This window comes from Vicugna pacos, chromosome 15, assembly GCF_048564905.1.
Source record: "Vicugna pacos chromosome 15, VicPac4, whole genome shotgun sequence".
NCBI lineage: Eukaryota > Metazoa > Chordata > Mammalia > Artiodactyla > Camelidae > Vicugna > Vicugna pacos.
The window spans coordinates 55,137,418-55,163,175 of record NC_133001.1 but is presented as its reverse complement, the minus strand read 5'-3'; the positions used below and the strand labels follow the sequence as shown (position 1 = coordinate 55,163,175).

The 25,758-nt window shown below is 50.5% G+C and overlaps 1 protein-coding gene across 1 annotated transcript; it reads right to left on the bottom strand.

Annotated features, from left to right (window-relative positions):
- Positions 1-773: 773 nt before the first annotated feature.
- On the bottom strand, positions 774-19,303 carry CYS1 (cystin 1). The gene is made up of 3 exons (XM_072938217.1): positions 18,904-19,303; positions 5,296-5,351; positions 774-2,889 (listed from the first exon to the last, which is right to left on the bottom strand). The coding sequence occupies exons 1-3, from the start codon at positions 19,240-19,242 to the stop codon at positions 2,784-2,786; spliced, it is 501 nt and encodes a 166-aa protein (XP_072794318.1). The 5' UTR covers positions 19,243-19,303; the 3' UTR covers positions 774-2,783.
- Positions 19,304-25,758: the final 6,455 nt, after the last annotated feature.

Sequence of the window (25,758 nt, the reverse complement as noted above, 5' to 3'; positions counted from 1 at the left end):
TTCACAGCAGCAGGGGCTCAGGAGGTGAGTGTGGGTTGAAGCGACACACCCCAGGGGCATCCACCCACAGGTGCTATCTCAGCACAGCCCAGAACAGCAGCCCAGCGAGATGTGGCTTCAAGATTTTGGAACATCAAAGGGGAGTATCTTGGAAAAGCTGATCTCAGGTGAGGACAGGGAGCCTGAATGGGGCAGGGCCCCTTGGGCAAGAGATTCAAGGCTTAAGAAGGCACACATGTGTGGCAGGAGGGCCGGGGTGTGGCTCCTTCTCCAGGAGGACAGACACCAATGGAGCGTGTTTTCTAAATTCCTGGGCTTCATAGCATCTCAGAGGAACTCGCCACCGCAGAAACTAGGAGACACATCTGTGGCACAGACATCAGTGTGTCATCATCACTTTTGACTTGGAGACATTCCTTTTCTGTCTCTATTTCAGCCACATTCTTCCCCATCTATGAGCGGATTCCACACTCAGCTGTGGAGCAGAAGGTTGCCCTGAGCAACCAAGAGACGGCCTGACGCAGCGCTCAGCACCCAGTAGGCACTCTGCACATGTTTGGCACAAGAAGCCCTTCCGGGCCCAGCCCTGCCGCCTCCAGGACCAGCACTCCGCCCCACACACAGCACACTCAGCCCGCCCTCCATCTCTGGGCAGAGAACCTCAGCGCTTCACATCTGGGACATGCTGCTATATTTGGCGAGCTGCCACTCAGAAGACACTTTTCCTGAATTCAGGGAATAAAAAAATAAAAATAAAAAGACCTGAGAACAACTGCTGTGACTTCTTAGCTTTGATGAAGTGCATTCACCTTGACATGACATAGACTGTAAGGACATAAAGAATTTCTTAACACTTTTATCTCATTACGGGTTTTATGAGGTTGCCACTGGAAAGTGCAAGGTATCGTCTTTCTCACTGAACATGTTCCATTTTACCAAATTGGTGATGGAAAATTGTAACTGTAAATTAATGATGTAAAATTATAAACATTTTACATCATTAAATTCAAGGCCTGACTTAATGGTAAGAAAATTTTAACTTCTTTTAAAAGAAGTATTGTATTATTAAAATAGTAATGGCTTTAATCTTTATATCAAAAGAAATGGTTTGGGCTTAGATGAGAAATAGCTCTCTTTGGGGAGGTTCTGAGCGAACCCTCAGATATGGAAGGTGCTCTGACTCTGAAGTTAAAACCTCCCAGCAGTGGTTCTGATCAAAGGCAGTCTTGTCAAGTCATAGAGGTTCGTGAAAACAGCCATGATGTGGCCATTTCGGCCACAGCCCTGTGGGTCTGGGAGCAGTACCAAGTGGCTGGTTCTCGGTCTCTGAGATGCTCTTGGATTTGCAGGTGATGCCGGGGAGGCCAATATGTTGGTGGCAAACACAAGACGAGCTGAGACCTATTCTGGCTGGGGGGAAGCGACTGTCCCCTCCATGCCCCCATGTACCGACGTCCTCACCAGCTGCTCCGCGGACCTGGCCTCCCAAATGCTCTGACTGCTCGCCCCCCTGAGCTTTCCCAGAGCAGCCACTCTGGGCCCAGGGCACAAGCCTGCCTTCCAGTCAGGCTGCGGTTCTCCTTCGGGCCCTGCATGACTCACGTGACTGGATGGCTAGCCGGCTTTCTCATTTGTCAGCTCAGAATGTCTTAAGGCTCTCCTGCCTCACGCTGTGATTTGCTACCTTCTCCCGGTGGGAAGAGCAGGTGGCCCTGAAGACCCTTTCCCAGTGGGGCTGCTGCTCACCCTCAGCAGGGAAGGCAGTCCTGTGCCCCGGGGTGGGGGTGGGGCGAACAGCAGAGACCAGGGAAGCCTGGGATTGTGTCATCCTGGATGACCAGAGATGGGAGCGCCTGAAGAGCCTGCAGGACTCACCTTCTAGAGAAGGAAACTGAGGCCCAGAGAGGAGAGTGCCTGCGAGTTAGTGCGACAGGGAGGATCAGAACTGGGGTCTCCGGCTCCCATGCCACCATACCCACTGCAGGGGCAGGGCCTCTCTCAGGGGAGGTAGGTGGGCTGTGGCTCTGAGCAGCCTCCAGCGTCGGGGAAGGAAGAGTCAGCCAGGCTTAAAGCTCAGACTGGGATCCAGCAGCCGGGGTCTCACCTGGGAGCTGCTTAGAAATGCAGGCTCTCTGGCCCCCGCCCCAGACCCACAGAATCAGAATCTGCACTTCAACAACATCTCCTGGTAATTCATTTGCAGAACCGGGGTTGACCCCCTACAGCTGGGGAGAGCAGACCTCCTGGGTGTGCCCTCCAGAGGGGAAGCTTCCTGAGATGCTGCAGGACGTGGGTGAGAGGCCCTAGGGCATCCTGTCTGAGCCACACTCAGCTAATGAGCCTTCTTCGGATCCAGTGGTGAGTGGGTCGTCAGAAAGGGGAAGCATTTCAAGATCCAGGAGAACCTTGTAGACAGGCCCTCTGCAGAGACCAGGGCGGGGGGCAGGGATCTGGTAGATCAGCTGCCCACGTACCTGTGGGGCGGCACCTGCACCTTCCTTCTGGCCTGGGTCTGCACAGCTGACCACCTCTTGCCAGCAAGTGTGATGGCCAGTAGCCAGTCACATGCAGGACCGTCTGAATCTGGATTTGAAAAGGCCAGTAGTGAAAGATCCGGGAGGAACTGCATGTTGGAGATGGCTCAGCTCCAGTGAGCCGCGGGCGGGGCAGGGGGATGTGCGCCCCCAGCCCAGGTTCCTAAGAGCCCCACATCAGGTGGGGCGGGGTCTGGGAGGAGCGGCGCGTTGGCTGCGGGGTAACTCGCGGCTGCTGCCCTGCCCGGCTCAGCTGCAGAACTCCTGCTCGATGCTGGCCATCAGCTCCTCCTCGGACTGGTCATACGTGATGGCCAACTGCCTCTCGGGCCTTGTGTAGCAGCTGCCTGGGGCTCTGTGGGTGAGAAACACAGACACAGTGTCAGGAGGTAAGATGGTACCTTCCAACTCAGCATCTCTCCTGGACAACCACTGCGGCCCCTGCATGGAACTCTGATCCGTCCTAGTACCCAAACTGAAAACCTTGGCCCTGGGGACACTCAGTCTCTTCTGTGAGCAGCCCTTGCCTGAGTCTATGCTTTTATCTCCCCAGCATTATCCACCTTACCCTGCAACGCAGCCAGGGCCTGCAGTGTGTAAGGGTGAGGGCCCTTGGGGTGGAGAGACCCCGTTTGAATCCCAGCTCTGCCACGAACTAGCTCAGTGACAATTTTTTTTTTTTAAGTGGGGCTGTATTCCTAAGTTCATTCTGAGGCATAAATAAGATAATGTGTGTGCAGCATGTGACACCAAATCTTGCATCCTGCACAGCCCTCAGCAAAGTGAGCTGTGTTGAGATATCCATTTGCCTGACGTATCCCTGCGCCTGCACCCTTGGGGGTCTCACGGGATCTGCTTCTGCTACAGGACAGGATGGGGCATCGGGACCCTGGCCACCCTGCAGCCCTCCAGGCAGTGTACCTACCAGCCTGGACCTGGCTGCCCACCTCCTCTCTGGCTTTCTGGACTTTGTTGGGACTTTGGGGTGGTGCTCACAGGGTGCCCCCAAACTTCCCTGTCCTTCAGGCTGCCCCATGGCGGTGGCAACCTGTGCCTGGCCCTGGCCTGGCCCCCAATAGCACCTTTGACAGGTGGGCAGGTGTGGAGCCTGGGCCAAGTTGGGTGCTACCAGCTGGAGGGGCTGCCTCTGAAGGGGGTGCAAAGCCTGCAGCTCCCGAGACGGTCGGGAGAGTTAGGCCAGAGCTGCCCACTGTCAGGTACGGGACAGTGACCTCCCTCCTGCCAGCCGGAGACCTGCTGCTGTGTGAGCCTGGGGGCTGGGCTGGACGCTCTCTAGGCCCATCTGATCACTGCCGTCATGCTCCCGACTGACATTCAGAGAACAGCCTCCAGGATCCTGTCTGTTCTCCCGGGATGCAGAGCTGGAGCTGGACTCTGGGCCACAGGGCTGTCACCGAGGGGCGTGTGCAACCTAACAGGCCCCCAGCACCGAACAGGAAGGATGAGGGTCTAACAGTGGGACTCCACCTCCGCGTGCCCAGGAATGACACATGCCGCCTGCACAGCTCCGCTGGGGTCACCAGGCCAGCCCCCTCTTTGTAGTCGGGGAGAAATGCCTTGCCCCTGGCCACACAGTGACCTGCCTGCAGCAGATCCTCCTCACCTGCCGCATGGACTCAGCAAGGCCTTTCTCGCCGGGCACCCGACACTCCCTGCAAATGGGACACCGGGGAGAGCTGGGTAAAGGGGGCAAGGCTGGGAGAAGGAGGCTGACAGGAGTGGCCCCCTGGTTGGCTTTGCAGCCACAGCAGGCAGGGCTCCATTTGGCTTCACGCCACCCTGGCCTGTCTGACAGGCAACATTGTGTCTGCCAGCGGCCCTGGGGGAGCCTGGAGACCCAGATGGGGTCTCCCCCTACTTGAGGAGGGGAGCACGACATAAAAAAGGAGGGATGGATACTAAGGAACTGAGGGTCAAGAAATGGATCATTGTTTAAATTATAATTCACTATGTCAGAGATCCCTGAAGTCGTATATTTAAAAAAAAAAAAAAAGATCAGTTCTCTCCCAGAAGAGAGAGCTGCAGACCCACGTGCTACATGGGGCCTGAGTCATCTGTGCTGTCTGTTGTGTCTAGAACTTACTATCCCTTTGACTTTGGGCAGATCACACCTTGGAGCTCAGTCTACTCATTGGGAAGACGGAGGCTGGCCTGGGGCCTGGCTTCCAGGAGGCATCCCACCAGCACAGGCAGAATAAATAGCAAGTGAATTTCAGCAGCAGCTACAGACAGAAGGCTCCAGAATCCCTGTTTCCCCTCCACAGGCCAGAATTTTCACAGCTTTCCAAACCTATGATCTCAAGCACCACAGTCACCTACATCCCAGTGACCAGACCACTGTGACCCCATTAGAGATGAGAAAGCCAAGGGCCCAAGGTCATCGCAGCCCAGCCTCCTGGTGCTGGCTGCTCCTAGGGCCCCAGAATCCTCACGAGGCCCAGGGCCGTGCAGACAGAGAAGGCCTGGCCTCTGGGCCTGGGGTCCTCAGCTGACACTTTCCGGGAATTTTAAGTGTATTTACCTGCTATCGCTGTGATGAGACAATGGGGGACACCCCTGTCACTCCTCTAGGCTGTAAACTCCTGAAGGATAAGGACTGTGCCGCATTGACAGATGGGCCACTGCATACAGATGGAACGAGTGAGGGCGGGGGCGGGATGAGAGGATGGGGAGGGGGAGGGGAGGCTTGGGGGCAGGGTAGCTGTGACTTCTGCCAGGGATGTGCTTCCCCCATACTTACTCGGAGGAGGCACTGCTGTTCCCTGGGTGGTCTTCGGTGCTCTGTTTCGGGGACACCTTGAGAAGCACAAGAGGAAGAGACATCAGAAGGTTGTCAGTGGTGCAGCTTGACTTTGCTCTGACTCTCTGCTGACAGATGGTGGCCACCGAGTTCAACTCGGGACCAAATAAACCAGAGCTGGGAAGTGGAAAGCCACTGCTCTCTAGTTCACCCACCTGTTTTATGGGGGGAAAGCTGAGGCTGGGAGAGGGGAGTGACTAACAAAGCTGACACCAAGAGACTCCCTGCCTCCCAGCAGCTACCTGGCCAGCACGCCCCCATCTCTCGCTCTAGGAGTGGAGGTCTTGATCTCCATCTAAGCGCTGCCTGGCAGCCGGCCCCGCTGCTCTGCTGCACCTCCTCCAAATCCAAGGTGCCCAGATATCACACTACTGTCAGCAAACTCTTCCAATGGTCTATGCCTGTCCCGTGCCAGCTCCACTGTCTCAGTTACCACAGCTTAGAAGCCTGGACTCCTCCTTGTTCTTTGCACTTCCATGTATATGTATTGCAGTTAGCTTGTCCCCCTTGGGGATTTTGTTGGGGTTAAATTAATATACAGATCATTTTAGAGGGACTTGTTATCTTTACAATAATAAGTCTTCCGATTTATAAACAGGGAATATTTCTGCATTCATTTAGGATTTCTCTAGTGTCTTTTAAGAAGTCTTATCATTTTCCCGGCAGAGAGCATGCGTGTCTCTTTTTAGACCAGTTCCCAGATACTTGATGTTATCTTTTTCAAAATAAAATTTTACTTTCTACCTGCTTGTTTCTGCATGAAACAATATGCTTGAAATACACATTGTGTTCATCAGTCTTCCTAAATTCTCTTATTAGTCTTAATAATTTATTTATAGATTCTTTTTGGACTTTCTTTGCTCCTGCTCACATTATCTGGAAATAATAGCCATTGGTTTTTCCCTTTCTGGTCCTTATGCATTTTCCCCCAAGCCCTTCTGCACTGGCTAGGACTTCCAGTACTATCTTGAAAAGAAATTATGATAACAGGCATTTTGGTCTTATTCCTGAATGGAAACAGAAGGTTCCCGTTGTTTCAAAACTAATTCTAGGTCTGCTGTGGCCTCTTCTCAAGTTCTCAGGATTGAGATCCTTTATCAGACCCTAGTCTCTCTGTGCTGTGTGCAGGTCATTCCTCAGCTCTGTCTTCCAGGGCACTGATCCTGTCTTCACCTCTCTCTAACCTCCTGTTAACCATCAGCATCTTTAATTTTGTTTATTGTATTTTCCATTTCTACAAGTTCTATTTGGCTCCTTCTAAAACATCCTGGGTCACTTTCTAGAGGTCCTTGTCCTTTACAGGTATTTCCCTTAAACAAAATAAACATAGTTGATCATAATCTGTGTCTGGGAATCCAAATAACTGAAGTCTTCATTGGTCTACTTTTGTTGTCTATTGTTTTAGTTTTCACTTGGTTCTCTGGGTGGTTGGTGATTTTTTTCATTGTTTGATGCTCATCATCCTTGAAAACTCTCCGTGACTATTCTCTGAGACCCAGGATGAACAGGACTTCTCCAGAGAGGACATGCATTTGCTTTGTCCAGGCACCAGGGGGCACTCCCGGTCTGGGACCACTTGAAATTAAATCCATGCGTTCAGGTGTTGTGGACCACCTAGGTGATGGGAACTGGAGCTACAAACATAAGAGGCAGCTAGATGGAGGCTTTTCTACCCTCCTGCACTGTTCTGTGCGGTGACACCTTTCCTTGCAGTCCGCTGAGGGTCTTGGATTTTTGAGGAGGGGACCTCCTATTAGACCCTTACTTCCATCGGGCCCTAAATTCTGTTCCCTTCAGTCCTGGACACCATCAGACCCAAAGCGCAAGGTCACCTGAGGCAAACACAACCCACTTTCTCACCTACCTCTCTGGATTTTGCCTTTCTTGGACCTGGGCTGATAATTCCTCACTATCTCATCAGCTACTTAGCGCTTGAATGACACGCTGACCACATTAAATTTAATCCAGTATATTAAGTTGTTTTCAGCAGAGGGGTTTGTCTGATAACTTTCCTCACCGTGTTCCCCAATGTAAGTCACGTGAGGGCATTGTGGATACCAGCCTTGGACCCATGAAGCTGAGCAAGGCCACAGCCCAGCTGGATGTCACCCTACCTTGTGCACAAGACCTCCCACTGGCACAAGCAGAGCCCTAGAGGATAGAGTGCAGCTGTCCAGAACCCAGTCTTCAAGGAGCTCACAGCTCATGGGGAGAGATAGAAAAATGAAATGCAATGCCAGGTGATAAATTCTGTAACCGAGTTATAAAGTGCTGGGAGAGCCAGTGGGAGGGAAAACCAACTCCCACTGTGGAAAAAACATCATCAGAGGCTGCCAAGAAGAGTGACAACAGTGACACTTAAGCTGGAGTTCTGAAAGATTAGAGGTTTACCAGGTGGAAAGGAGTGGAAGGGCACATCAGTAAGGAACAGCACATGCAAATGCACAGAGTCGTCGAAGAAGTATTTATTTATCAACTGCTACAAGCCCTGCCATGTGCCGTGTTCTATTACCCATAGAGGATAGGATCCCTGGCCAGAGCAGCTCACAGCTGGGCAGGAAAAACTAGCACAATGACACTACTGGAGAAGAACCCAGGGCCAGACCCTGTGGCATGAGCTACAAGTGCTGCAGGTCATCAGACACCGTGGTTAAGATGACAAATCAAACCCACACTCCTGCTTCGCGCTTTCACCCCAAATCCTTGGGAATGACAGAAGAGGTCGTGAGCAAACAAACAAACAAACAAAACAAACCCCACGAATCTCTAACAGTACTGCAGAACCAGAGAGTAGGAGGGGGGATGATGGAAGACAGTCTGGGCTAGATTGATGGAGGAGACCACAGCCCCCAACACACACAGGAGGGGACTACTGGACAAAGCAGCAGCTTTGGGGCTCCAAGTTCAGAGGTGACGGATGCTGGAGCAGTAGAAGGCCTTGGGGCAAGGGTCAGAGAAGAGGGATCTGCTTGTGCGAAGGGCAGGGCACGGAGGCATGTCCCCCAGGCTGGGGCAGGAGCGGCAGGGTAGCACGGGTGGCCGCTGACACCAGGAAGCAGAGGAAACTGTTCCCAGGCCACTGACGATGGCCACACCCTCCAGGAGCACATCCTGACCCTCCTCCAGGACAAGTGGAGGCAGGAACCCAACTCATCCATTCAAAGAATTAAACCTGAGAAAAGAGTTATCAGAGCAGACTAAAGTGACTTTAAAAGGAGAATGATTCATAACCTCAGCCAAACATGAATAAGCTGTTGTGAAGAATAAGCTGTTGTGAAGAATAACCAGCTAAAGATTTTGGAAATGACACATATGATGGAAGAAAGTAAAATCTCAGTAGATGGTCTGAGTAGTAAACTAGACACAGCTGAAGAGAAAATCAATTACCTGGAAGATCAAAGTGAGAGATCCTCTCTGGAGGCAGCACAAAAAGACAAAGAAATGGGAGAACATCAGACTTTGACACAATTTGAAAACCGACTATACTTCAATAAAAATAAACAAAAATAAAGTTATCTCACAGGTTAAAAAAAAGAAATGGGAGAGAGAAAATACAAACCCTAAATAAACTATTCATCAATAGTCTTATTCTGACTTATTCTGCAGGCACTGGGGAGGGTTAAATGTTTTGGTTTTTTCCTTTTACTAGTAGAGCAACATAAACTTTCCCATCGTGCTCCCTCCACACAGAACCCTATGCTGCCAGTAGACAGGATCGGGCTTTTGCCCCCAGAGGAAACTGCTTGCATTCTCTCCAAATCCTCTTTTAAAGTCTCCCTCCATCCTCCGATTCTGAGGCTTAGTCCCAGGGATTAATCAATCACTGGGTGTTTACTCAGCACCCCGGTGTGCCCAGCGCTGCGTCAGCTGCCATGGGGATACATACACCCTCTGCTCTCAAGGGGCAATGTCACTAGAGCAGTAGGTCTCAGACACATTAACAATCAGCAAAATAACAGGAGCCCAGAGTCAGGGGCTTTAAACACCTATGTAGCCACAGAGGGGTGGCGGGATGACAGTCCTGAGCGAGAATTCTGAAAAGGACAGATTCAGCTCTGCCCCAGCAGCGGTGTGATTTGGGCAGCATCCCTAACCTTTCTACACAGCAGTTTTCTCATCTGCAAAACAAGTTTACTGTGAGATTTTGAACGTGATTACCAAGTGTTTGGCACTTAATAAGTGTTCACTAAATATCAGCTATTGTCATTTCTGTCACATGCCATCTTATATGCTCTGCTGTCTCTAATAACGTGTGAACATTAGTTAATCCTCCCCAACAAGACTTTTTTACCCCCCAGGTTTACCAGTCCCAAGCTGGGCACATAAAAAACACGAAATCGTTCCTGAATTGACCTGAATGTCAAGCTGACGGGTAGCTATAACCTTGGTTTATCTATATAACAGTTGGCATAACAGAGTAAAAACAGCATAACACGGAAAAGGGTTCAGATATCAGTTCTGCCATTTAATAAAGGTGTGCCTTTGGGTGAGCTGCGAGGCTCTGTGAGCCTGGGTTTACGCATCTGTGTAACAGGGACTTGGCCTTCAGGGCAGCAGTGAGATTGTCTGTCTGTCTGTCTGTCTGATCCTTAATATAATGCCTGTTGTGTAAGTGACCAGTAAACACCACTGTGGACATCTGAACCAACGTCTGGTCCAGAGCAGCCTCTGACACGGCCCTGCTAGAAGATAACCTGCAAGCATAAAGGCGAGAGCCAGGGAAGGTCTTGGTCTTCGAGGCATGAGGGATTCCAGAACAGCATTTTCTTCCCTGAGAAACCAGTTCTGCCCTGTTTCTAGGGAAGCATTAGTGACTGGTGGTAAACAAAAGCAAGCCGACCCTGGATGTCCTGCCACACAAGCCCTGGGTGTCCTGCCACACAAGCGGGGTGGGCTGTGGAAGCCAGCCAGCTGCTGCGATGCTTGCACACGCTGGCTGCTTAGCAAAGCAGGGCCTCCTCCCAAGGACGCCCGCAGAGCTGGCGGGGGCTGCTGGCGGCTGGTGGCCCTGCGGCGGGGAGTCAGTATTCAGGGCATCCTTCTGTGAATACTCACTGTGCCTTTGGGGAGTGTGAAGATGAAGAGGAGATGACTCCCAGGTCAGCAAGGAGTGTGCAGGGGGCAGAGGGACAGAAAGTGGGCATGGGTGATGAAGGCAGGAGAGGAGGGCCAGACACACGCACACACACGTGTCCACACACACTCACCTCCACCGCCTCCTGAAGCAGCCCATTCCAGCTCGGGCAGCTCAGACTACCTGACAATTCTTTTTAATTTCTTTTTATTTAAAAGAAAATTAATTGTGGTAAGAATACACATAACCTAAAATGTACCATCTTAACCATTTTTAAGTGTACAATTTGGTATTAAGTACATTCATGTTGTGCAAGCAATCTCACAAACTCTTTTCATCTTGCAAGACTGAATTTCTGCCCCCATTAAACAAGTCTCACCCCCGAGCCCCTAGCAGCCATCATTCTCCTTTCTGTTCTATGAATCCTGCTCCTTTAGACACCTCACCTGAGTGGAATCTACAATGTTTGTCCACCTTTGTCTGGTTTATTTCACTCAGCGTAACTCCCTCAAGGTTCATCCATGTTGTAGCCTGTGTCAGAGTTTCCTTCCTCTTCAAAGCTGAATAATATTCCACTGTATGTATATACCGTGTTTTGTTTATCCATTCATCTGTCAAGGGACACTTGGGTTGCTTCCACTTTTTAGCTATTGTGAACAATGCTCCTATAGACACAGGGGCACAGATTTCTCTCTGAGATTCTGCTTTTAATTCTCTAGGGGACACAGGGAAGTTCTCTCATGTTATATTGACACCAACGTGCCTCCCTGTAGTTTTCAGTCACTGGGCGTGGTTATAGTCTCAGAGACAACATAGAAGAAAAGTAATACTTTTATTACCCGACCATCCTCCAGCTATTTTTTATGAAGTCATCCAGTAGGGACGCTAGTTCCCTCTTGTGTGTTTCTGCCGGAACCAGCTTTTGCTATCACCCGCAGGGGCTTTTTCTTTCATCACCAGATTTTGTAAGTGTTGTTGCAGATTTTGTAAATGTTGTTACAGATATAGTTTCTCCCATCAGGAGGGCAACTGAGTGGAAGAGCACAAGATTGGACTCAAACATTTGCATAATCAGCCCGGTTTCCACTTCTCTGCGCTGTTCTGCTCACTACTACCTGGGACAGGCTGCCAGCCCCGCCAGGCAGCGATGACGCGGTCCGTCACGTCCACCTCGTACGTGGACTGTACACCCAAAAGCCACACTCAAACGGAAGGCTATGCTCTCTCTTTTATAATTTCCCTGATGGCTCAGTTCTATCTTTCATTTTTTTTTTACCAGTGTTTCCATGCCTGCGACTTGAATGTGTGGTCCTTCCTCTCGTCAATTTGTTTAAGTCTTTAACTTGACTTTCTCAGATGCAAAATGCGTTAGACACCCTCCCAGGAATACAGCCTGCTGAAGCTGCGCACGGGAGTTTGGATGAAAAGCAAAGACACAGCAGCCCCTGGTGGCAGCCCCCCGCCTAGCGCAGACACAGCTCCTGCCACCAGCCAGCTGGCCGCCAGCCTGCCTGCCTCTCAGGCCCTCAGGGTCCGCAGGACAGACACCCGGACCCTGGGGAGGGCCCTGGCGCCTGGGCTGGGGCCGTGGGAACCCGGCCGAGCTCAGGGTGAGCGTGTGACCTGTCATCACTCGAGATCCTAGGGAGGCTTTGAAAAACCACATCACAGCTGAATGAGAAGCAGAAAACATAAGAAGGATTGAATAAGATGATTTTTCAAAGGCTCCTCTGATTCTTAAAACTAGGAGTTTTTGAGAAAAGTGAACTATCAGCAGTTAATTTTTAGAAAATCCACAAGTAACAGGAAATTACATGGACACAACGTTTTATCACCTCATAAAGCACGTTCGTGTGCATTTTCCCACGGCAGCCAGATTCTTGCACCCGAGGCAGATGGCCTGGCATGGATCCTGGCCCTGCCAGGGGCTTGGGCAGTCACCCTGCTGGGCCCCCAAGGCCTTGGATGTAAATGAGAAGGTAGCCTGGGCGCTCTCTGAGGTCCCTCCAGCTCCAGCAACCTGTGATTCTCCCACTGCAGTGGGATCTGAACTGGGGGCCTTGGGCTGGGGGCTGCCTCTGCGCTGGTGACGGCTGCTGGCATTTAGGTGCTTAAGAACCTCAATCTGCACAAACCACTGCTGACCCTCATTACCAGAGTCCAGCTCAGCCTCATCCTGGGCCCTGTGGGAACTCAAAGCTCCTGTGCCAGGAAAGCCCCCGCCCGCGTCTCTCCAGGCAGCATCTCTCCAGGCAGCATCTCTCCAGGCAGTGACGCCGGTCCACTTCCCCACACCCCGCACTCAGGAGCAGTCCCTGAGGCCTGGCATCAGGATAGGTGCTGGGAGCCTCTGCTTCAACCACGGACAGAGCCAGCATCCTGGAACCATGGAGGGAGGGAGCCCTGTGAGGTCACACCTCCTACCCCACCTGCAGGCAAATGCATGGAGCACTCTGAAATCTCACTGTTTCTATGCATCTCCTGAGAGTCCTCCTCCTGCTCCTGGTGTTCTCCAGGGCTCCAGCTCAGGACTCCCCTCCAGCCACGCGCGTGCTCTCCCCCCGTAGCCCCCCCCAGATGCTAAGGCTCAGAGTTCCCCGCCAGCTCCAACTGCTTCCTACAGTGGATGTGAGTTTCTGACAGCCCATGGAACCTATCTGCCTCACAACCCAAACCCAACGTGTTCAACACTGAGCATCAGTATCAACTCCACTACATCAGCAAGAAACCTTGGCACCTTTCTAGAAACTCACCTTCCCTTGTTATCACACCCAGCATACCTCGCCTTCTCTCATCTCCCTTGCCTGGATTTCTGCAGCGTCTCCCACCTGGGCACACCGCTCCCTGCGTGGTCCCCTCTCATGCCCCTCCCTCCTGCCACCGCTTGTCTTTCTAAACACCGGCTAGGGAGGAGACACGAGGAATCCATCAGTGGGCATCTGGAGAAGGGAACTAAGGAAAGGTGGGGACAGGGAGGAAGGGAAGCTGTCCTTTAAGTGTACTTCTTACAATTTTCCTCATGTGCATGTATACTACCTATTCTGATTTTTTAAATAAACATGTAAAAATGAAAAACACAGAAAACTTCTACTTGCTCCCCACCGCCCACAGGATAAAGTTCAACCCCTCAGCCCAGAAGGTTGTGAAATCGTGATCCAGACCAATCTCGTTGCTTTTTGCATCCGTCCACCATCACCTTGCTGCCCGAACATTACGGAAGGCACACTGTTCTCCTGAAGCACGTTTGTCCCTCTGGGGTTTTCTACATGCTGCTCGCTCTGGATGGGATGCTCCCTCCTTTATCAACTGCTGGAAAACTACTGATCCTTTAGAACCAACTCAGATGTCAGGTGTTCTCGGATAGGAAGACTTCAGCCTCAGCTGGGGTTATTCACCTCCTCTCCCACTTACTCTACTGCACGATGAATGATGAATGCTCATTTACACCAGCCTCCCCAACACAGGATGAGATTTTAGGTGTCAGCAATATGTTTTACTCTTTAGTGTGTCCTAGGTTGATCAAATACCGCTTACTGCCACTTAAATGTGTGTTCTTTGCTGTAGATCTGAATGGAGACAGATGTAACTGTCTTCAAAATAGCGGGGTTTTTTTCCCCAGAAAGTCCATTGTATTATCCATCACTTTCAAATCCCTGTGGTATATCTGCTTTTCAGCCATGTAATCATTCTGACTGCCTGTTTTCCCCTCGCATCCCACAGCAGGTGTGAGCCAGGATCACTGTGAAGCCCTGGCTGATGGTAACAGGCAAGAAAGAGTTACCCCCACCCTCCTTTGCTAGAGCCAAATGGAACCTTTGCAAAAATGGTGGAGAACGGATTCATTCAGGCTAAGGAGAAGACAGATAATGAACTTCCCTTGATCTTGAGTGACTTGGATTTATTAGGCAGAGGAGGGGGGAAGTCTGCATTATCACCTGTTAGTAAAAATACTGAATTTATGTATACTGGACTGAATCAAAATTTCCTCTTTAAAGGTGTCCTTGAATTTCACTAGCACACGTAACCCCCGAAACTTCTTTTATCTAGCCCATTCTATGACTGCGATTTTATGGTTAATTCAGGACCCTTAACAGAGTCATATTTATGGCTACCCACCTACCACTGCACTGTAAAAAGAACCTTCCTGAAAGTGCTGGCCACTCTCCAGTTCCTCCGGTTCTCCATCAACTCTGGCCCACCAGGGTTCCCCCACTGCTCCACTGAAGGGGCTCTGACCAAGGGCACCAGGGGCCTCCAGGTCATCACACACACCGGACAGCTCTCAGGCTTCATCTCGCTTGTCCATCAAGCAGCATTTACAAGAGCTGGCCACTTGCTCCTTCTTCACATGCTTTCCTCCCTTGGCTTCCAGACCCCACATCCTCTTGGTTTTCTTCCCCTTTACAGGCTGTCCCCTCATCGTCTCTACTCCTGAACAAGGTCACACACGCAAACACCCAGAGCAGAGCCTGGTACACCATCAGTGGGATAGTTATGTGTTAGCAGGCATCATCATTACTGGTGATCTGATCTAATCGCCACCCTCCTATGTTCTAAGGACTCCCCAAAGCATTAACTCCAAACCCAACCTCTCCCCTGAAGGCCAAACTCTTGTAAAGCTCCTTTCACCTGACAGCTCTACAGAGATGTCTAACACGTATCTCAGACGTAACATATTCAAAACCAAGTTCCTGATTAACAATACCCCACACCTGCCCCTTCCCCATTTCCCATGTCAGTTAATGGCAGCCATATTCTTCTAGCTGCTCAAGCCAAACACTCTGGGGTCTACTTTGAGTCCTTTCCCACACACCCCACAGCTAATCCACTGGTAAACTGGCTGCCTCTATCTGTAATCCAGGTCCATAAGCCAATCAGCCCTCACCACTTCCCTCACTAGCACCCTGGTCCACACCAATCCCTCTTCTCACCTGGATGACTGCAGAAGCCTCCCAAATCTGTTCCCAGCTTTGGCCCCGCCACCACATCCCAGTCGGTCTTCAACATGGCAGCCAGGGTGAGCCATAACACCAACCAGATCACGTCATCCGCTGTTCAAAGCCCTCCAGAATTTTCCACCTCATTCAAAGTAAAAGCCAGGGCCTTACGGTGGCCACAAGGCTCGCCACGCTCTGCCCAGGCATCAGGCCACTGCCCTGTCTCCCACGGCTCTGCCCTGCTCCCTCCACTCCGGCCACACTGCCCAGCTCACGGCTCTGTCAGCACAACCTCCAGGCTCCACCCCAGGGCCTCTGACTTACTGACCCCTCGCGCCCACAGAAGCACCGCTGGCCCTTGCCTTCTTCACGTCTTTGCCCAAACACCTCCTCCTCAGTAACACCTGGGTTATCACTGATTTAAAATGACAACCCGGGCCTGCTTCTGCTCTCCCAACCCCTGTTGCTTTTTTGCTCTTTATATTTTATTTTGTGCACTGTTGGACCTACACGACCAGGATCTTAGCAGAGGATTTTTCTGTTTACTTTACTAATGTATAACCAGCACCTGGAACAGAATCTGTCCCACGTAGGTGCTCAAAAATATACATTGAATGGATAGATCAATATGAGACTGAACGTTTTTCTAATCAAGAGTTCACTGATTGGCAGAGATACTACTGCATTTTAAAAAAAATCACAGTTTGATTAAATAACTTAATGAAAGACAAATCCAAACCCTTAACTTTTTACACATAGTTTTCCCACCCTAAATAGTTTTCAGTTTCAAAATCCCACTAAAATACTGTTGATTTTAAAGTTCCACTGACTTTGGGAAAGGAATTCTGCCTTGGGCACCTAAGACTGCATAGGCACAAGTTGAAAATTAATCCAGAACAGTGATAGGAGACGGTTTAGTGAATTACAGTACATGAACTTGATGGAAAATTTCACGTTCATTAAAGTAATAATTAAGAATATTATGCAGCAACATGAAAAGCTGCTTGTGAGACAGTTTAAGTACAAAAGTTCAAGACAGAATGTTATAATTCGGTGACACGTGTCTTAAAGAGAACAAAAGAAATGAAAACAACTCTGAGACCCACATACTCACTTAAAATACTAGCTGCAATTATTTTTGAACATAGTCAAGTGTAACACATAATATTCAGAATCAGAGATCATAACAGACAGATCAGATGATTCAGAGATATACATAATCAGTCCCTAAGGAATTCTAATCAACAGTGGTTAAATTTTTTAAATGTGGGTGCTTAAAGGGGTAATTTCACTTGAGTTTGATATTCTCTTAGGAAAAATACCTCTCCCCTCCAAAATGTTAGAGAGTTATGAACCTAAGGAAGGTTTTCTTCCTTCCTTCCTAAAGAAATTTAAAACAGTGTTATCTATATGCTCAGTCAGACTTTTTCTCTGTCCTTGGGAACATCATTTCTAACATTCTGAAGAAGGGCCAACTTCTACTTACGCGTTTCGATACTGATTCATCAAAATCCCAATTTTTTGTGAGCCCAGTGGTTAACTCAGAGTCTTGTAAAACATGCAACTGACAGAGACTCAATTCAAGGGTGTAATCTATAAAGCAAAGAAGCATAAACCCCGTCATCTGGCCATACAGGCAGTTAATATGTTAGCCCACAAACTTTACAGCCAGGACGCTAAGAGACTTTAGTCTTTTTACTTTGTCTCCCCAGACCTGAAAAAAATGAACTGGACTCAAGCTTCCTTACAGCTCTAATAATCTAGGATTCTAGGATTCATTCAGGAAACATTTGCGGTACAGAAGATACATACAGTCCACATCCAAAACAGCAACCACATCTGGCTGATTTTACCTCCTCATCTTTCTCGACTCTGTCTCCCCTTCAGTCCCAGTCCTCTCACTGCACTGCTTCACTCGGGACCTGCTCATCTGGACCACTGAAGTAGTCCCCAGTTGGTCATCTTGCCCCTAATCTTACTCTGCCAAGTTCATCCTCCCCATGGCTGTTGGCCCAACCTTCCTAAAACACAAAATGTCACTCCCCTAATCCTTCAAAGATACCCATGGCTTTTATGGTAAAGTCCAAACTCCTTAGCATCGAGCTCCTAGCATGCATGTCCGCAGCATCTCTAGCACCTAGAGTGAAGCCAGGCACACAACAGATGCTCAAACAATACCTGAGAAATGACTGAAAGAAGGAGAAAGGCAGCCCCTGCTCCCTAGGAGTCCCTATGTCACCCAGCCAATCAGTGTGGGGGGATCCAGTCTTTCTGTTTTCTCCTGATTTTTGGTTCTGAAGTTGCCAAAACACTTGAAAACTGAAAACTAAGAGATTGCTTCCATGCTACCTCAGAATTTCCTCTGAATTTCTCAACTGTTTATCCATGTTTAGGGTTATGTAACTGAACACTGATGTAATCTTACAGGAATCTTGTTATATAATTTGGTCCCACTTGCTGCTCACTTGGAGAGGGTAGCAGGCGATGGGCGGGAGGACACAGGAGGAAGGCTCTGCACTGTTTGGGTTGGACCAGTCCTTTCCATCCCCCTCCCTTCCCCGCCACCTCACTGAGGAGCTTCCAGGATTCTACTGCTTGGTGGCTGCCCCAGAAGACACTTCCCTCAGGTCCCCAGCAGTTGTTAAGCAAAGCCTGCAGGACTCCAGGGAAGGGAGGACTGCCTTGGACATCCTCCTCAAGCCCAGGAGCTGATATTGAAGATCTTGCTCATTCAGTTCTGCTGGAGTAAAGACAGTTGCCAAACGAGAGTGCTCATTTTTATTGTTTTTCTAGAACAGCAGGGATGTTATTACAAGTGTTCTGGAAGAGAGAAGAGGGAAGCCAAAAAGAGATTGCATAGCATCTTAAAAATAGCCAGTAGTATGCGAATTGCTTGACCGCAAGGCAGAGATCCTGACGGGTCTGACACGCGGGGCCTTTGTAACCACTGTTCAGCTACCAGTCCCACCTTCTGGCACCCTCCTCCAACAGTGTCCGAGGGAATGGCCAAGGGGCAGGTACCTGAGAGCTAGGTAGCACCCCTGGCCAGCTCCCACCTATGCTGGAAGGAGCCACAGTTTCAAAAGGAATAAAAGGCGAGCTCTGGCCAGAAGAAAGCCCGAGAGACGCATTTCTGCCCAGGGATGTCTGTCCCTCTGCCCTTGGAGGCTGCTCTCAGCACTCACATCCCCCCACCCTCAATCGGAGGCAGTTAGACCTGCACCCAGAGGACGCAGGGAGGGAGAAAATCAGAGGGGGAGTTCGCGCAGGAGAGGCCGCGCGATCAGCGGGGTTCGGGGACAGTGAGACGGGGGGGGGTGACACAAAGGGCACCGGGCAGGCCGGGGGAGCCTGGCAGGGACTGGAGGCGGTCGGAGGAAGGCAGCGAGCAGGGCGAGCGCCGCGGGACGCTCGCGGGGCTGGGGGCAGGGCAGGGGCTCCGCGGACACGGTGCACGGGGGGCGGGCCGGCGGGGAGGGGGCTCCGGGGCAGGAGCCGGCGCGCGGCCCCAGCGGCTCCGCGGGCTCCGACACTCACCGGGCTCCCGGCGCCGGCTGCGGGTCGGGGCCGCGCCGGGCCTCGCGGGGCCAGCTCCCCGGGGCCCCAGGCCGCCGACTCGGCCAGCAGCTGGTCCAGCAGGCGCAAGGTTTCGTCCCCGCCGCCGGGGGGCGCCGCGGGGCCGGGGTCGGGGCCGGCCGCCCCCTCTGCCGCCGCCGCCGCCGCCTCCCGGGCCTCCTCCCGGGCCGCCGCCGCCGCCGCCGCGCCCGGCGGCCCGGTCCCGCCCTCCGGGGCTGCCCCGCCGGGCCCCGCTGGGCGGCTGTCAGGGCTGCGCAGCCGCCTCAGGGCGCGGCCGCTCCGGCTGCTGCCGCTGCCCATGGCGCGCCGGCCGAGCAGGCCCGCCGCACGGCGGGAGCTCGGCCCGGGGGCGGGGACGCGGGAGGGGGCGCGGCCGGGCGCCGGGTGCGGACCTGGGCGGCGCGGGGAAGCCGAGGGGGGACGAGATCCCGGCTCTGGGGTGCGGCTAGGGGCGGGGATGCGAACCCGGGCCTGAGGGAGGGGCGGAGCCACGGGAGCGGGGAGCGCAGGCCGCGGTGTCGGGGTGGGGGAACGGACCCCGGGGTAGGGCAGCGTGGGAGGGGCGGCGGGGGCTGCAGGGCGAGCTCCCGCGGCGGCGACCCGGGTACTGCCCCCGGCCTGGAGCCGGGGCGAGGTCGGGGATGGGGCTCCGGGGAAGCGGGCGGCCAGGGGCGGGGGCGCGGACCCTCGGCTGTGGAAGTCGGGCGGGCAGCGAGGGCTGGGCGCAGGGGCACTCGGCGCGGCGCCCGCTCCTATTCCGCCCCTCCCCTCTTCCCGCCTCCTGTCCCGCCCCTCCTTGGGGGTCCTCGCTCCCCGACCCTCGGGTCCTGCTGCCTGGACGAACCGAACACACTGGGGCTCCTACAGGTCCTGGGGAGAACTCGGTCGCGCTTTTTGTTTTTATATAAAGCACGCCCAAGGCCAGCACCCCCAGACAGGCCTGAGTGGGGTGATGTCTGCGGAGGTGACTGCACAGCCCGGCCCTCTCCGAGGTTACAGGGCGGTGGGGACGTCACCTCTCCGAGACTCCTGTTCCTCAGATGTGAAGTTGGAGGAAGGGGCCAGACGGTAGAAACACCTCTGAGGACGGAGTAAGACAATGAAGGTGCAGGGCCTCGCACTCTTAAATTTCTGCCTTCTCTCCCCCGCAGTGACAGACCTCAGACAGGACAGAAGGAGGAGGGGAGCGATGATTCTTCGGACCGGAATGCCCCCTCCAGCCTGTCCACGAGGCAGCAGGCAGTGGGCAGTGAAGGGCCCTGGGCTTCCCTTCCTTCTCCTCTGCCCTAAAGGAGATCTGGCGCCGGAAGGCCAGGCCTCATTAAAAACCGTCATCAAAAACGGAACCACTTTGGGGAAAGAGAAAATTTAAAAGGAGACAGGGAAAGCATTCTCTGCCTCTAAGGAAAAAGCCGATAGGTGCTGATCATTATTAATTCTAGCTTTTGGTTAATGGATAAAAAGGAAAGAAGGAAAAATGCTCATTATGTTTAAGCAGAGCAATCCCCAAATAAGCACAAGAAACAGGCCAAAGCTAATTCAAACCTAGTGACGCTATTGTTGGTCGCGCTTACATTTTATTTAAGACTTGATTTCTCTCACTCCCTCAAAACCTAACCTTTGCAAAGGAGGACACTTCAAATATCCAGGGTTTAACTCACATATCTTGACTTGACATTAACCCAAATCCAGGCAGGATTGCAGAATAATTGTTAAAATGAAATTTTGGTTAAACTTTCCCATCCATAGACTTGAAATTTTACTATTTTATTACTTCAGGAGTAGGCATTAAAAACTTTATGTCTAGGGGGAGGGTATAGTTCAAATGGTAGAGCACATGCTTAGCATGCATGAGGTCCTGGGTTCAATCCCCAGTACCTCCTCTAAAAATAAATAAATAAACCCAATTACTTCCCTCCCCCCTCAAAAACAAAACAAAACAAAACTGAAAACCTTTATGCCTAAGAAAATGGAATAAATCTGGGATTCAAGTCCATATCCATTTGTATTATTATCAAGAGACCAGAGAAATATTTATAACTTTTCTTCCTTTTTTATTTTTTTGACATGCTGTCTTAACCAACCAGATGTAGAATATGGGCCAGATACATTATTTGATGTCATTTGGGTGTTCTGAGTCCACAGATGTGTCCAATTTGGAAGCTGTTGATATAAGCTTTCTCTTTAAGAAAACAAATCTCATCTTGAAACTCTTTAAGCCTGGGAAAAAAATCTTCAGATGGGAAAAGACATTTTTCCTGTACTAAGTTCAACTAAGTTTAATCATTTAAAGCAAAACATGTTTTACTTCTGCCTAAGTAGAGTCTAGTCATGTGACTCATAGTTTAAATATATCCAGAGCTCCCTGTGTTCACCTCCCAGGGCAATTGATCTCTCTGACCGCTCTTGATTCCAGTCATGTTTCCCCAGACTTGTCTGACTCGCTTGGCTTCAGTGAGCGGAAACGCCAAAGCCTGTATTCTTTCCACTCTGGGAATGTGTTTAAAATCAGCTACATTTGGAGACCTGGCTTCCATCTCTTCGTGTGAAAAACCCAGATTGATTCTATTAGAAGCTTCCCATAACAACTGAACAACCTAAGCTTTCCCACATGACCAAATGCCGCCTGAGATCATCTCTAGAAATAAACAAAAATCTCTTTGTCTCAAAGGGTTGGCAAAGTCCTGGGAATATTGGAACATTGAAAGTGGGGTCTGATCCCTCTTCAGGAAGCATCCTGGCAGCCATACCTCTCCAGCTAAAGGACTTCATTATTCAGTGATTGTGGTGGTGGCTGGTGAGGGGAGTGGAGGGTGAAGCCCAGCTTAGGAATTGGCTGCTTAACCCCTGGAAAATAAGAATATCCTTGCAATGAAGAAATTAAACTTTGGGAGAGAACTGCAACTGCAGTTGTTGATACTTCTGGCAGAAGATGTGTTCTGAGTGATGTTTTCCTTGGCAACAGTGCTAGCCTGGCAACTGGGGTTGAAGCAGTTCCTCTCCTCACCTCTGCACAAGGACCACCCCTGTTGCAGCTGGGCTTCCAACCCCCTCCCCTTTTCAAAGCACCACTCAAATGCCCATCTTCAGGGACCCTCCAGATCTCCACTCCCTGCTCAGAATCTCTATAATTTCCCACTGTTTCCAATGAATCACTAGCTATTACATAGGAGAGAGAGATGGTAGAGGTGCAGTCATTAGGAATATGCAGAAGGATAGTGTTTATATTCAGATGAGAAATGAGACAGCGTTTGAAACACAGGCAAGCCATGTTTCTATTTTTAATGCTTAGTAACTTGAGAGAGCCACAGTGCTATCAATTATTGCTGATACATTTCGACAGCAGTATCTTATACAATTGCTATTGTCTTCTTGCAGAGCTCCAAGCTTTTGCATTGGATTTCTTGGCTTCATCCCTGAGAGGGGTGGAGAAAGAGCCAACAGCATTCATTAAGGACTGTTAATGAATTACAGAACTCCTTTGTAAGATTTAACTCAGAAATATATCGTAAGTCCTCAGAGTTGGCATGTTTACATCATGATTGATTTGGCCCATTCTATAACATGGTAAAAAATTCTGACATGTGCAGTAAAACATGGGTGACTTGTACCCTATTTGAATAAAAGATGGAAAGTGGGCTTTGTGACGCAGACTTTCCGTAAGTTGATCAGTACTCAGTGCTTAAAGAGACACATACGGGCTTCTGGTTCAAAATGACACATTAGGCAGAGTTTGCTTCTCTTGTTTTTCGCAACTCCCCCTGAAATTAAGATATTGAAGGTTTTTTTTTTTTAAAAAAGTTCAGAAAGGGAAAAAGGGACAGGGAAGGGGTTAGAAAGGGGAGAGAAAATCACAAGAGATTTCAACACACGTCTGGAAGATGGGAAGCTGATAGTAGAAAGTGGCCAGATGAAACAGATGAAACACAAAGAGAAATTACAACCTAAGATACGATGTCAGAGGCCAGAGAGGAAACAGGAGTCAGCCTTCTAACAGACGAGGCTCTGGGACTTGGTCAGCAGGTATGACCAAAGGTGGGAACGGCGAGTAGGAATATAAACCAAAGGACTGATTAAGGGTCTTCACAGGAACAGTGCATCGTCCCCTACCCCACCCCATTCATGGGTAACAAAAAAGGACCAGGTTGCTGATGTGGCTTCCTCTGCTACTGTGTAAATAAGACTTTTTCTGCCAAGTTTTCACCTGGAGTGGGGAGCTGTAGGGGGCAGGGTGTTTAGTAAGGGCAGGAAGCTGGCCACTTTGGAATTGGGCTCCTCTGGGTTCAGGCGCCCACACCTGTCCATTGAGCTATGGTGATGGCTCGTGTGGAGGGACTGTCCTTCCCAGGGGCTGTGGACGGGGCAGACATCATGACTGTGCAGAACGGTATCCACAGTCACTGGCCTCAGTGAACCCGCTCCCTTCTCCTTGAAGATCTGTTGTACAGAAAGCCACATGTGATTCTCCTTTCCATGTACCCCCAGTCTGGGGTTGGAGATTTGGAGGCACTCCAAGCATACTCAGACTCTAGGCTTTGTTAGGGTTATTGATCATCCTGAAGCAATTGTGTAGCAGGACAGGAGGAGGGGTAGTGCTGGGAGGAGGCAATGAAGGCTTGGCAAATGTGGCCTCTAACATGCCCTGTTTCTCACAGAAGTTAACCTTTGCAATATCACTGGTGAAAAAGAGCGTGTAACAGACATGAAATGTCCGACTTTAAGCTCAAACCCCCTCACCATGAATGGCAACTCTGCAGTGTGGGAGCTGCCCTGTTTGGATGGCCAGTTCTGCCCAGAACCAGCCCGTGATCCCAGAGAGCTGGGAGAATGCTGATGGCTACTTCTCACTGGAGACCCGCGAATTAAGCAGTGAATCAATCAGCTGAAGGAACAGAGGTCTCTGCTTAAAGCTCAGATTCAACATTCAGTCTCTCGGCTCTCTTGTTCGCAGCTCTTTAACTTGTGAAGTGGAGTTGAGTCCCAGCCTGCTCACAACTGTACTGAGGGATGCCTGTGTGTACAGGCCCTCCTGCCGGGAAGGATCTCTTGTCCTCCAGAATGCAGCTTCCTCCTCTGTGCCATCAACCACCACTTCCTGAGAGGCTGCCGAGCTCTGCCCTGGTTTCTTTACGGACAGTGGCTCTCAACAAACTTCTGAGGTAGATGCTACCTTCCTCCATTTTATGGTTGCAAAGCTGATGCTCAGAAGAGTGGGGGACCTGCTTGTCTCAAAGCTACTAAGTAACAGGGCTGGGACTGGAGCCCAGGTCTGTCTAGTCCCCAGGTTTTTTCCATTATGCTCGATATACTTAAATAAATGAGGAACCTAGGAGAATAGACAAGCTGATTTCTGAGTATAAGGAATGACAACGCTGGTACCCAGGGCTACCATGCACGTCGGGTGACAAACCATTCTTATTTGCCCGGGACTGAGGGTGTTCCCAGGACACAGGACTTTCAAACAGATGAGTAGGTTGCTCACTGTGTAGAGTTGTACAGGTTGTTCATTGAACAAAAGTACCTGATCAAGCAGTAAGTGGAGGCTGCAGTTCGGCCACGCTTCATTCACCAAGCTGTCCTCTGTGGGCAGAGCTGCATCCTCCTAGACGAAGGCGCCACGTGGGCTCGCTAAGGCCGGCCAGTTCCTCTGACACTATTAACCCAGAGCTTGAAGTATGTCAGTGATTAGGGATATGGCCTCATTTTAAAGTAACTTTTTTACTCTCTCTTGCCAAATAATTTTTCCCAATTCCTGTGCACGTGCACATACACAAACACACAAGATCAAAGCACAAATCCCTAATCATATTCTGACAAACTAGTCCTGCCGCAGAGAAGAAATGAAGCTGGAGAAATATGATAGATTTAGAATGCCACGTCTGACACGGCTGCTCTCCGAACCTTTCCCCTGGGTGTTTGGTAGGGACGCATTTCTCCTCCTTGGGACTGGGTGGTCCTGGGACAACCTCTGGGTAGTGACTTATGAGCAAAAGTGGGTGTGTCACTTCCAGAGTAGAAAAATTAATTATTCTGAAAGAGCCGCTCAACTTCTTTCTCGGCCACTGTGACTGGCCACATACAAGGTGGCGGCAGCTCTGTCAGCCAGGGTCTTAGACGGGGGCACCCGGAGCATATCCCCTGGCCAGCTCGTGATGGACGAGTAGCCTAGGTAAGAACTAGGTAAGAACTAAATCTTGGCTATCCCAAGACAGTTCTACTGGGGGTGTTTCTTACTGTGGCATAATCGAGCCTGCCCTCACTGACACAAAAACGGGAAAGAAATTGACACTCGTCTCCGTGAACCACGTTAGGCCCTGGAGAATAAGGGAGTCAGGTTTTCAGTTTTCGAAGTCTACACTACTCTACCTCATTGGGGATTTTAAACATGAATAAGTTTAGTAATAAAGTTAGTCTTAAATATATTCTTAGAAACTGAGATTTTTTAAAACTGTGATTGTAATTTTTTTTGTTTTTAGTAAGAGTTGCTTTAACGGTAGTTGTGATGGTTAATTTTATGCGTCAATTTGACAGAGCTAAGGGTTGCTCAGATAGCTGGTAAAATATTATTTCTAGGTGTGTCTGTGAGGGTGTTTCCAGAAGAGATTAGCATTTAACTCTGTAGACTGAGTAAAAAAGACCGCCCTCACCAATGCCAGTGGGTACCATTCAATCCCTTGATGGTCTGAAGACAACAAAAAGGTGGAGGAAGGCAGAATTCTCTCTCTACCTGAGCTGGGGCACTGTCTTCTCCTGCCTGTGGACATAGTCCTTCTCATTCTCAGGCCTCTGAACTCAGACTGAATTACACCACCAGCT